The sequence below is a fragment of the Athene cunicularia genome (genome assembly GCF_003259725.1).
Source record: "Athene cunicularia isolate RWA chromosome 6 unlocalized genomic scaffold, athCun1 chr6_part1, whole genome shotgun sequence".
Lineage (NCBI taxonomy): Eukaryota > Metazoa > Chordata > Aves > Strigiformes > Strigidae > Athene > Athene cunicularia.
Genome location: NW_020799105.1, coordinates 9,248,207 through 9,260,082, shown reverse-complemented (window position 1 = coordinate 9,260,082; position 11,876 = coordinate 9,248,207). Strand labels below are relative to the sequence as shown.

At 34.7% G+C, this 11,876-nt stretch overlaps 1 protein-coding gene across 7 annotated transcripts in view; it reads right to left on the bottom strand.

The window, feature by feature from the left end:
• Positions 1 to 239: 239 nt before the first annotated feature.
• Positions 240 to 11,876, bottom strand: part of CPEB3 (cytoplasmic polyadenylation element binding protein 3) — a 97,762-nt gene continuing 86,125 nt past the window's right edge. For all 7 annotated transcript variants that reach the window (XM_026851206.1, XM_026851207.1, XM_026851211.1 and 4 more), the window contains 3 exons: positions 10,618 to 10,732; positions 7,769 to 7,950; positions 240 to 5,157 (listed from right to left, as the gene is read on the bottom strand). In XM_026851206.1, the coding sequence (XP_026707007.1) occupies positions 4,930 to 5,157; positions 7,769 to 7,950; positions 10,618 to 10,732 (525 nt within the window). In that variant the 3' untranslated portion in view covers positions 240 to 4,929. The remainder of the gene's footprint in view (positions 5,158 to 7,768; positions 7,951 to 10,617; positions 10,733 to 11,876) is intronic.

The window sequence follows — 11,876 nt, the reverse complement described above, 5'->3', positions numbered from 1 at the left end:
TGATAGAACACTATAGCAGCAGAGATTAATAAGTTTGTCTGGTTTAAAAAAAATAAAGGAAGGAAAAGAAAAAGGGTTTAGCTGACATCATACAAACTAGCATAAAAGCAACTACATACAAGCCAGATTAAACAAAAGAGACATTTCTACAAATCTGTGACTAATCTTTCACTCATACCTTGCAAGTAGAGATGTCACAATACTGAAATAGTAACATGGGAGCTTTTCCCAGTTAAGCGCCTTTTTTTTTTCCTTTTTTTTTTTTTTTTTTTCTCTTTTTTTACTACTCTAACAGATATTGAAATCAGCAACGTTATTTGCTAACTGCATGTTTGCAATACAATTTGTTTTAGCCCATGCCTTGCTAGCAGGCTATAAAATACAAGCATGTAGGCAGAAATATAAGCATAAACTTTGTACCACTTAGCAGGAATTTTTTTATTCCCTCTTCATTCCTTAATCTCCTTTGTTTGCAATTTGTGTACATTCCAACCAGTAGTACCTAATTTGAGTCTAAATTTTACTTCACTATTTGATCTAGTCTATACATTACTTACAGAACTGAACACACAGAGGATACACAATAGACCACCTCTGGACACATTTCTTTCCGCAAGTTACAGATGAGCCACTCTAACACTCAAGTCTAAAAGGTCATCAATAACTTGTTGAAGTAACTGTTTTGTCTAGAGAAAGTCATTGCACGCCCTGTTTACGCAACACCAGTTTTAGTCTGGATTGTTTCAGGTGCCAGAACAGAGTCACTGGCTTCAGGAAGGGGTTTCTTCTGGCTGCATAGGGAAACAAAGGCGATGTAAATGGCAGTGAAGAGAAAGGTGTTTGATACTGGCACTTGGTATTGCCAATACAAAAGAAAAAAAGGACAAAGACACAAGAGAGGCAGATAAGAACGGAGAAAGACAAAGAAGCTGAACAGATGTTCAGACATGGTGGCAATATGGGTTACTGCATTGCTACCAGGAAATGGACATACATTATTTTGCATTAACTAGGCAGCCACCAACACTGTGTGGTAACTTCGTCAGAAAATGATGTGGGTACCTACAGTCTGCTCCATGCTGCCACGGATAAACATATGCAGGAAGGAAGTTGTGCAGGAAAGGGTCAATTTAATAAAATAACACGGTGGCAAAATACAATGAAGAGTATATACTTTAGGAGGTTCAATCTAAGACTACTGAAAAGAGAGTTTGTTGAGTTCATGACGAGAAAAGTAATGGAGCATTATGCTGAACGGGCAGGGTCAAAAACCCATTGTTTCAATAGATTTAGTTCCTTATAACGGCAATAGTATTTAATCAATACTGGTGGTGTATAAATCTAGACAGCGAACTGGTACTGTGACATCCCTATTATCTCCCTAAATCATTTTGATAAAGGAAAAGGCTTTTCAAAATATCACATTTTTTCTGCTTCATTCTGTCATTTTATTGCCCAATTCTTTGTTACAATTTTCCAATCACTTTACATAACCAACCATTTTCATCATTGCCACACTATTGTAAACCACATCAGCAAGTTAATACATAAAGCTTTGCATTTCAAAAAACTAGACACTTTAGTAACAATATTACAAAGATTTTAGCTTCAAAAATAACTGAAAATGAAAAAAATAAACTTTTAAAGAATTAGCATCATAAAATTAATTTATTCCAAGTAAAAATACAAAATAATATTAATGACATTGACCAGATATGAAAGTCTCTCCCAGAAACAACTATATTAATGGTTGAGAAAGCACTCCTTAAAGAAAATACGAAATAAAAATGAAAAATATGTAAATATGTTTAATTTTTTTCTTAGCAAAAAATCTTTCTAAAAATAACAATGAAAATTTGTCTCAGTACAAAGGCTACATTACTATTGAAAAAATACCAGCATGAAGAAAAGGTACATATTTGACAGTAGAAAAATGATTTTAGTGAATCACAATGTCTAAAGTCTGCAATGAAAATAAATCTGCAATAAAGATTTATGCCTTTTTTCTTTTCATTTTTCTTTTTTTTATACAAACAGTACAAACAGTATTGCACATAACAACAAATAGTCGAGGTTAGGTTAGCCTTCAAAAAAATCGACTAGTTCAAGTCTCACATCAGAAAAGGCCACAATAGGACCTGTTGTACCCAGGGGCTTCTTAGTCAAGTTGCAGTTCAGAACTCCATATTTTAAAAAATAACTTTTTTTGAAGGACCCTCTTTTAATATAACATATTAACAACTCAGGGGCACATTCATTTACAAAACAAAAGGGAGCATGTCATAATTTAATAAACTAAAAAAAGTTCTCTTTAAAAAAATACAAACAGAAGAACTCTCACAATTCTGGTCAGTCGTGCATAATCACACTTGATTATAAATATACAAATTAAGGGAAAATATTTTTTCACCTTCTATTCACAACTTTCAGCACCAAATGGAGTTTGTGTTTACACCTGTTCTTTATGATGATTTTGTTTTAGATTTAATCCAACATTATGCTATATTTTACATTTTCCAGCTTCTCTCTCTCTCTTTCTCTCTGGGGGTATTTTTCTACATGAAAGAGGGGTATTTCTTCAAAAAGGTTTACTTCTTTCACATATTTAGGTAGATTTCTGTAGGTTAGCTATGATCTTTAATATTACAGTTATAAAGCTCTAACTTCTTCATTTTCAAAAAAACTCAAATAAGCATGAAAAAAATAAAGTTACCCATCTGTTAAATCATTTTTCTTGCAGAATTAAATTAATATATATTTTTCTGAATAAACTTACTTAGAAAATATCATTTTCTTTCCTATATTTCAAAATTGAGGTATTGCAAAAGATCATGTCAGTCAGAAAGCATGCCTTTTTCTTTAAAAAAAATCCTCAGCCGACTGTTGAAAACTGTCTAGATACAAAAAGTAGTGCATAACAAAATGTCTTGTACAGATGAAAAAAAACAGAAAAGACACCTGGGCTGGGAAAAGCAATATCACAAAAACGCCCAGAAGTAACTTCAAACGGGATAATTATAATAAGCATTTTAAACCAGTAAAAAACTATTTTTTCTTTTTTTTTTTTTTCCAAAAACAGAAAAAAAATCCTTTCAAAGCCAATACTTGCAACTAAACATTGGGAAAAACAACTTACTAAATTAGACACAAACAAGGACATCACAACAAACAAAACCCAGGACATTTAAATCTACTATGCGGTGTCATATCCAGTCAGATTGTCCCCAGAACTGCAAAAACAAAGGAGGAAAAAGAAAAAAAATAGTGTACACATTCTCACAATCATTAGTATACCAAGTGTGTTTATATTTATATGCTATCTGCAGCCCCATAGTTCATGCTAAAAAAATGTCCACTGTTAGCAGGTCTTAATTGTATTCAAGCTTCACAGGATACATCCAGGGATTAGAGAGATAACGCCACATCCACAGAGCAGACATCTCATGTTACTTTTGTATGCAGACATTTCTTTAGCACCACTTTTTTCCTAACTTTCTTAAATGTGCCTAGTTTATTAGTTTGACAGACTATCTAATCGGTAGTGTATGTACGCTAGCATGAGCTCTTTGGTTTTCTGGACAAGGTCTGCAGCTACATAAATGATGCAAGCATTAGGAGAGAGATTGTAACTAAGAGCTCATTTCTGTTTATGTACCTGTTATGAACTGTCAAAAATGTGTTAATGTTGGATACAGAGGCTTTAACAGTTAAGTTTGATCACAGTACTAGACATAATCACTTTACTATATAAAATAAATTGCACGATATATAACAGAGCACCGCAAAGTACTTCATCTACCATCCACAAATTTGTTTTAAGAATATCCTACAGCTAGTTTTTATATTTGTTGTAATATAGGTCATTCTGTAATGGGCTGATCCTAATTTCAGAAGCATTACATTTACTGAGGCATGCCTTCCTCCAGTCAGTAATCAATTTTTTTTGTTACCAAGTATTTTGTAGCCTACGGAGATTCATAATTTGTGCATTGTGGGCAGGTTTTATATTAGACATATATAAAATTTATTGCATGCAGCAACCTGATTAAGTAAACATGCAGTCAAAAAATATTGACCTTCCTTGGAAGCTTTTCTGTATGCTATACTGATCTCCTTTCAGCAGCCATCACTATTTTAATCACATATTCATTTTTTAATTGATACCCTAGCCTGAATAGAGTATTATGGTATTAGTAATACCATTTTAATAGCAGCAAAAGCTATTGCAGCATACATTTACATAACACTAAAAGACCTAACAAAAAAACCCCAAACAAAAACAACAAACAAAACAAACAAACAAAAAAAACCCTCAGCAAAACAAAAGAAAAAAGTCTGATCCAGCTTATGAGGTATCATCCTTACAAGTCAAAATGGAGAGCAACTAAAGGCTTATTTTCTTTAAGGGTTATTACTACTCTAAATGACCCAAACTAATGATTGCTGAATATCTGTTTAAGTTTTTGCTACATCTGCCACCTACTTGTGAATATTACCTTTGGTAAGTCATCTGCTAGGGGCAAGTCTAAATTTCTGAAAATAAGTGCATGCTCCAGTTTAAAAATAAAAATAATTATAATAAAAAAATCTTCATCACATACACATCAACCCAGTGAAGGCTGATGAGAATGGCAGTCTACATAATGTCACTAGTGACAAGTCTTGTGTAGGAAATTAAGGTACCAAGCAGATGTTTGTGTGAATCAAAGTGCAAAATCAGTACAGTTACACTCTGCCGGTTTGTATTATACTGGACACTGAGTTCAGTAATGTGACTGTAAATAATAATAATAGTAATAAAAAGACCCATATCTTCATTAAAGTCGAGGACGAATGCACAGATTTCCAGAACACTAAGCCCTGAGGCAGCGCTCTCTTTTCACTCGATTTTATCTACTCCAGTACTTGTTGCTGGGTGAGGCCTGGGGTTCAGCTCCAGCGGAATGGGACGTGGCGGGGCCGGTCACCTCCCTCCTTTACCAGTGGTTTGTGGAACTCTCGCCCAGCACGAGAGTGTATGCTTGCCCAGCAGTATTCACAGTAATACTGCAAACAGGTAACATTGGCACAAAAGAATGGAGCAAATTTTCCACCACAGCGAGTGCCCTGGCATTCATCACACATCTGATCATCCAGCACATATGGCTTCACTTCCACCTGCACCAACAAGAAGAAAAATAACTGTAAGAAGATGACATAGGTTTTGCTAAGTATGAACAGAAGGAACAGTATTTGAATTCTTTTGACTCTACCGAAGGTTTTCAACTGATGCTGGATTAACCCAAAGAGGTTGGTAGTTAAATTTTCATACCAACCACTTTACTTGTCAGAAAATCTCAAGAAAGAAGGGTGTGCTTTGGTGGCTATCCAACATTTCTTGGAAAAGCTAGGTATGTGAAAGTACTAAGATGGAAGTACAGTAAAAATAGCATCTCTGAGGCTGCTGTCTAAGAAACCTCAAAGAAAGTGAATACAGTTGTTACGGGGGCAGGGCGTGAGAGAGAAGCATTTAGGAAGAAAAATGATAAAGAACAAAATTATATTTCTAAACTTGAGAGGTCTGGTGAGTTTCAGAGGGTTTGTTTTTTTTTCCCAGAGGTTTTTTTTTTTGTTCTTTGTTTTTTAAGAGCTCCAAAATTCAGGACCAGAGTAATAAATGAAGAGAAGATTCAAATTAAACAAAATTAAATGCACTTGTATGAAATATTCTGCTTTATGCTGGCAAAAAACACTATCTAAAGATTTTTAGCTCTAGAAACATAGTAAGATTTCATAGTGGTTCCAACTATGGCCTTGCCACCAATTACAAATAGACCGGAGAGCTGCTGACTTTCGTCCTATACTCAGTTGTAAAAACATCTTATGACTGGAATTCTTATTGTTTTTAAAGCACTTGTGCCAAACACCACAGTATTTTGATGCATGAGTAGGCACTTGCCATAATACTATTACAGAAACTGACAACACGTGAGTTCTCTCTTGTGTGTCTGTTCCTAAGAATCAAGCCTACACATTTAAATTGAATGTTTATTCATTCTGGGAAAATCATTAGTTTATGCATGTGTAATTCTTATGGCTCTGTGATGCTATTTATGAAGTGCTTTAAGTACAGTTAACGACATTAAAAGAGAGAGAAAAAAAAATCTGAAATATATTTATTCTTATTATTAATAATTTTCCTGTAACTACACAAGTGATAGTCTGGCAAAATTTGTATATTGCAAGGAAAAATTTACTCCAGTAACTGCACTTAAATACATACAGTATTAAAGAAACACAGAATGAGATATTAAGCTGAAAACCAAGAAATATATTGTACCAAAAAGTTTTATTCTGAATTTTACTTCTGCTTATCCTGATCACATTTCAACAAATGTTACTCATCTGAAGTAAAGCTCGTGTAGTGAATTATATTTCTTGCCTGTGGAACAGCTAGAACTGCCAATTTATTTTTTCCTAAATTACACTCTACTACTAGTATTGCATGGAACAAGTCTGAATAACTGCCATTTTGCATATCAGATGCCGTACCACTAAAATTAGAAGCATCATGTAAAATAAAAGAGCACCGTCTCAAATGAAATAGGAAGAAAGCAGGTCCAATGTCCAGTACTTCTCCACATCCCCACCTACTCACATTTCCAAGCATGAATTGTGAAGGTCTGAAATAGATTTTCTCTCTCACTCATTTTCTTGTTTCAGTTACTAGTGAAATAATTTTTAAATTAAATTAAAATACTCAAATTAAAATTAATTTAATCAAATTAAAAATAAATTTTGAGTATTTATAATTCCATGACATCATCTAATCTGACAAAAATTTCAGTTCAGATTTTTAAAGAGAAAGGAAACATAGCTTGGACTTTTCAACTGTGTGTTTTTATATGTATAATGCACATAATAGACACACCCAATACCTGTCAAACTGACTTCTTAAGAAACAATTTATATTAGATTAAGTAGAAAGCAAGCTATCCCTATTGTAAAAATACATAGCAGCATTGCATGCTGTATGTTCTTTTGAATTATTCTAAATGCTGAGTCCTCAAAAACGTAGATCGTGTTTGTACATGAAGGCAAGAGGTGAAGACAGAAGGTCTAAAGGAAAAAAAGACATCTTGGAAATTAAGAAATGTTTTCTTTTAATGTCTTCAACTCCGATTTAGTTGAAGACTACCTTAACTTCACTCTATACTTGAAAAGCCCTTTAGAAACCAGGATTTCACAGGGACTAAACAAAACCATTTCTTTTTCCCTCTTTCGCCTATCAAACGTCTATTGGCATTTGGTTTTGGTTAAATAATTCTCAAGACCTTGGAGGTCAGCATTACCTATGATACTTATGATAAATCTGCGTTTTAGGAACCTCAAGTCTAGACGCACATTACTGAGAGAAAATGTTGCCTAATAATGGCAGAAATGACAGAAGCTATATAAATAGCCACTAACTAAAAGCTGTTGATGCACAATAAGCAAATATTTAAAGGAAGAGAAAGAAGCTGGGAAATACCACAATAACTGACCTTCAGAATTCAAAACAAAAACGAGAACAAACTTGCAAGCAACTATTTTCTGGTTTTAGTGCTAAACAGTTAAGATTAAGATACATTTTTAAAGTCTGCTTCAGCTGCTTAAATAAGCTTTTAAACAATTAACAAATGTCATCTGAAGAACAGTGTTCTCTAACACAATAGTAATATAAGGATGTTTTTCATTTTTGTACAGTTTTGTGAGTAACAACCATTCTGTTCCATGCCATTTTACTTACCCGTTTATCAATGTCATTATGTTGGAGCTGGACAAAGCGAGCACTGATAGCAGCAATATAGCTTTGCTGATTGGAGAAAGCCACTCTGCCAGCACCTTTTGGATACTTCAACTCTGGGTCTGTATCAATGCCAGCATAGCAGACACCTCCATATAATCGGTCCATAATCATTGCCAATTCAACTGCAAAAAGTCAATTGTTAAATATTACAGATTTAACAGAAATAACAGTGTTGCATTTGGTTGGCTGCATTAAAAACACAGCTATTTGCCTTAGAGTACTTGACTTACAAAGTCTAAAATAGCAAACCCAAGTGTTGGTTTTAACAGACTGAATTAACCCTACATGAATTATAGTAAAAATATATAAAGGCAAAACCCAGAATCTGTAAAATAAACTTGGTGTGACTGAACTGTGAAGAAAAAAAAAAGTAGTTGCATTGTTAAAGTAGGTACCAGGTCAACTGTTTTAGAATTTATCATATTGTATATCAAAAGTGTGGTATTTGCGATTAGGTATTCAGGATCTCCACAAGGTCCAGCCAGGCTTGTTAGTGCTAGTTTACATATATATAAGAACACTTAAGAAAGCGTTTGAAAGAAAATTTTGTGAAACATCAGGGGTTATTACACTTAAGCCTACATTTTGGATACAACTTAACAGTATTTTTGTAGAACATTAACTTGATGGTGGATCTTTTAAAATGGTTTGTTGCTTTTTCTGACACTAAGAATAACTCTAAAGAAGTTATAAATATAATTCATAAGATAAGACAGGCTGAATGTATGGCTGAGGAATCATACAGGAGGAAACTTGAGGGAAGGTACTGAAGGAAAGTGGAAAAGAGGCATGTAAACTGTGCAGAGTTGTATGGTCACCAAGCCAAGTTCTCTGTAAAAGTTGATAGGCAAACAAATTTGTCAGATGGATGAGAGACAGACCCCCACAAAGCAAGATACTGGGACTGGTACTGGCCCTGCCAAGTCAGCCATTTTTTATGGTAATGTGTGAAAACACTTTCAGTAGCAAGTTAAAATTTAGCTATCCAAGATAAAAAGAAAAAGATATACTAAATACTCAAGTCCTTGTAGTTCTCAGAAAATTCTCACTAGTTAATTATATATAGAGACAATTTTTAAATTGAGTATGTATAAGTGTTTTTATAAATGTGTGTGTCACATTCAGGGAAGACCATATGCTAATTTGTCCATCAGCAATGAGCAAACAAATGTCTGACTCATTCTACCAAACCAGGTAATACTCTTGCTCCAAACAGTAAGGGAAAACTATCAGCATAATGTAGTGACTTGCAGATTGTTTTGCTTTCTAATGATTTGTGTAATTATCTCAGAAAGTGACAGTATGGAATAAACATCAGGAATGCTTAAAAACATTTACAGTAGTAGTTCCAGTAAATTACTCTTGCCAATAGACAAAGAACACATAGGATTCCAGGGCAAGGAAACCATGTAGTGTTCAGACATCTTACAAAAAACTTCTGTATCAGATCTTTAAATTTGCAAACAAGAAAAACTCGAAACTATTTGTCTCCTTTAGAGATGTTAACTATTTAAAGACAACAGTTTTCAAATGTAATGCATTCAAATGTAATCTATGGCAGGCCAAATGACACACAGTTTTATAAAGGTTATACTTAGAAATGAGGTAATATTTAATTGTTACTATTTACATAATTACCTTCTTACAATTATGCCTTATTTTAAGATGGTGGGGAAAGTGAAAGCTGCCAAGAAACCTGGGCTGGGCGAAATCTTACTGTCAGCAATGGCTGGGGGACCTTGTGTGCAGCTACCCAAAAGAATTAGGGTTAGGAGAAAGATAAAGCGAGGAGCTGAAGTTCTAGTGGGGTGGAAAAGTGGCTGCCAAAGGAAAGTGAGGGCTACCAGGAAACCTGATCGAGAAGTCTTTCTGCCAGACAATGTCTGAGGAGCCTTGTCTACTACAGCCCTGGAAGGTTAGGATTAGGGTTGAGAGGATGAAATATAGAAACCACGAAGTTGATTGGGAGTGAGGATGGACAGGGACCACTAAATAGAAACCAGGGCTGCCAGAAGACCTTGTTAAGAGAATGTTTCAACTTGCTTTGTGACAAAGTGTCAAGCTATAGTTGGGACTGGTGCAGAAAGGGGGCCTTCAAAACAAAGTGGGGGCTGCCAGGAGATCTGGACTAGGATAAATCTTTCCTCTGGCTAAGGAGTCTTGTCTATGGCTCTGCAAATAAAAGTGAAGAAAAAGAGTTAAGGATGAAGAAAAAAAGACTGAGAAAAAGAGCTACATTAGGAGTGGGTCTGGAAAGTGGTCTTTAGTACAGAGTGGGGCCGCCAAGAGACCTGGTCTGGGAGATATTTTTCTTCGGGACAAGGGCTGAGAGGCCTTGTCTATAGCTCCATGGGAAAATTAGGGTTAGGGCTGAGAAAAAAGGAAAGAGAAATCATAGAGCTGCAGTTGGAATTGGGATGGAAAGGGGCTGGGAGAAGGTTGTCTTCTAGTAAAAGGAAAGGAGAACTTGTCTGCATCTCAGCAAACAAATCAGGGTTAGAGTTAAGAAGGTATACATTATGAAAAGTCAGCCAAGTTCTAGGATATTATGCAAACTTGGAGAAAACTGTTTCTACTGAAAATCCTCATTAGTAACCTATATAAAAGATACACAATGTTCACAGTTTGTATTCTGTAGACAGGAAGACACTCATGGACCTAGTGAGCCACAATCTTTGGAAAAGACAGGATATATTTTCTGCTCTTTTACATATACTGTGTATCTTTTCTCATCATTTTACTTAATCTGGAACCCCCTTCTACATGCCCTACATTTTCCTTCTACTCACCAGCTCGGAGGGGCCGTGGAACTCCTCCAACAAAGATAGTTTTTCTTGGATCCAAAGGCTGAGACCCATCCATCACAAAATCACTGTCACTTAGGTTCCAAGGTCTAATTTGCACCTGTATTAAGAATTGTTTTTAGCAGAGGAACTTGACAACTCAAAAGAAACAACTGCCAAGTCTTTCTATTTTTAAAATATAATTTAAATTCGAAAAAGCAGTAAATTGGTGGTATATGCATCAAAAAAATTTGAGAACATAGCTTATCAGTTTGACAGAAGGGTGGACAACTCATTTATCACCTCTAGAGGCCAGGCTTGAGTTAAATTTCATCATAGCAAACTCCTACCTCATTAATTCCCTGCCCTAATCATCATTATAATAAGAAATCTGTGAAAGGACTTTTGAAACGTTTTACCCCGTATGTGCAATTACAGTTGCACTTTGGGCTTCTGGCTTTCCTGAAATCATATACAGTGATCCATAACTTTTAAAGCACTGATAGGAATGGAGATAAAATTAATTTCTGTGCTTGAATACAAAAGAAGTTTTTATAATGTGTCAATGCTCACTTCTGTTAAGTAGCAAGCAACACAGCTGATAAGAAATCTTTGGCTTACACAGAAAATAAAACAAAACCTGCTCAAAAGTTATTTGAATAAAGCTGTTCATCCATCTATTTTTTTGATCCTATAAATCATAAAACACACTCACTGTGCTGTAATATTTGGTTTATTCATTTATCTGTGCAAAGTTTTTAATAGTGTTTTTAGAAGACAGCACATTTGTTATCTAATTGTATTTGTCTGTAGTTTTCATCTAATCTGTATGTATCCATAGCCACAGAAAAGACTAGCATTAAAGAATGTTAGAGATGTGAACAACAGAAACAGGTTACCATATGTCTCCCATTCTGCTATAGCTGTCTTGTGTTTACCCTGCAGCTTATATAAGGTAAATGAGACCTAAATTATAAATTAATTAGCTATTGCTTGCAGAAGAAATAATAATTAAGAAACCTAAGGAAGTACAGGGGATATTTGAAGGTATCTGGATTTTAACTGGGGGTGTGTGTGGTGGTGTGTTGTGTTAAATTTCTTCAAATCATTGTGTAAGGCTTTCTTTTTGTTCAAATAATATAGAGCGAAAAATTATAATCTGATTGGTTTATAGCTAAGATAAAAGGATGCATATTACTGTGAGATACCAGAAGTACCAAATATAAAAGTTAATTGAACATGGTATATATCAGAAACAAACCAAT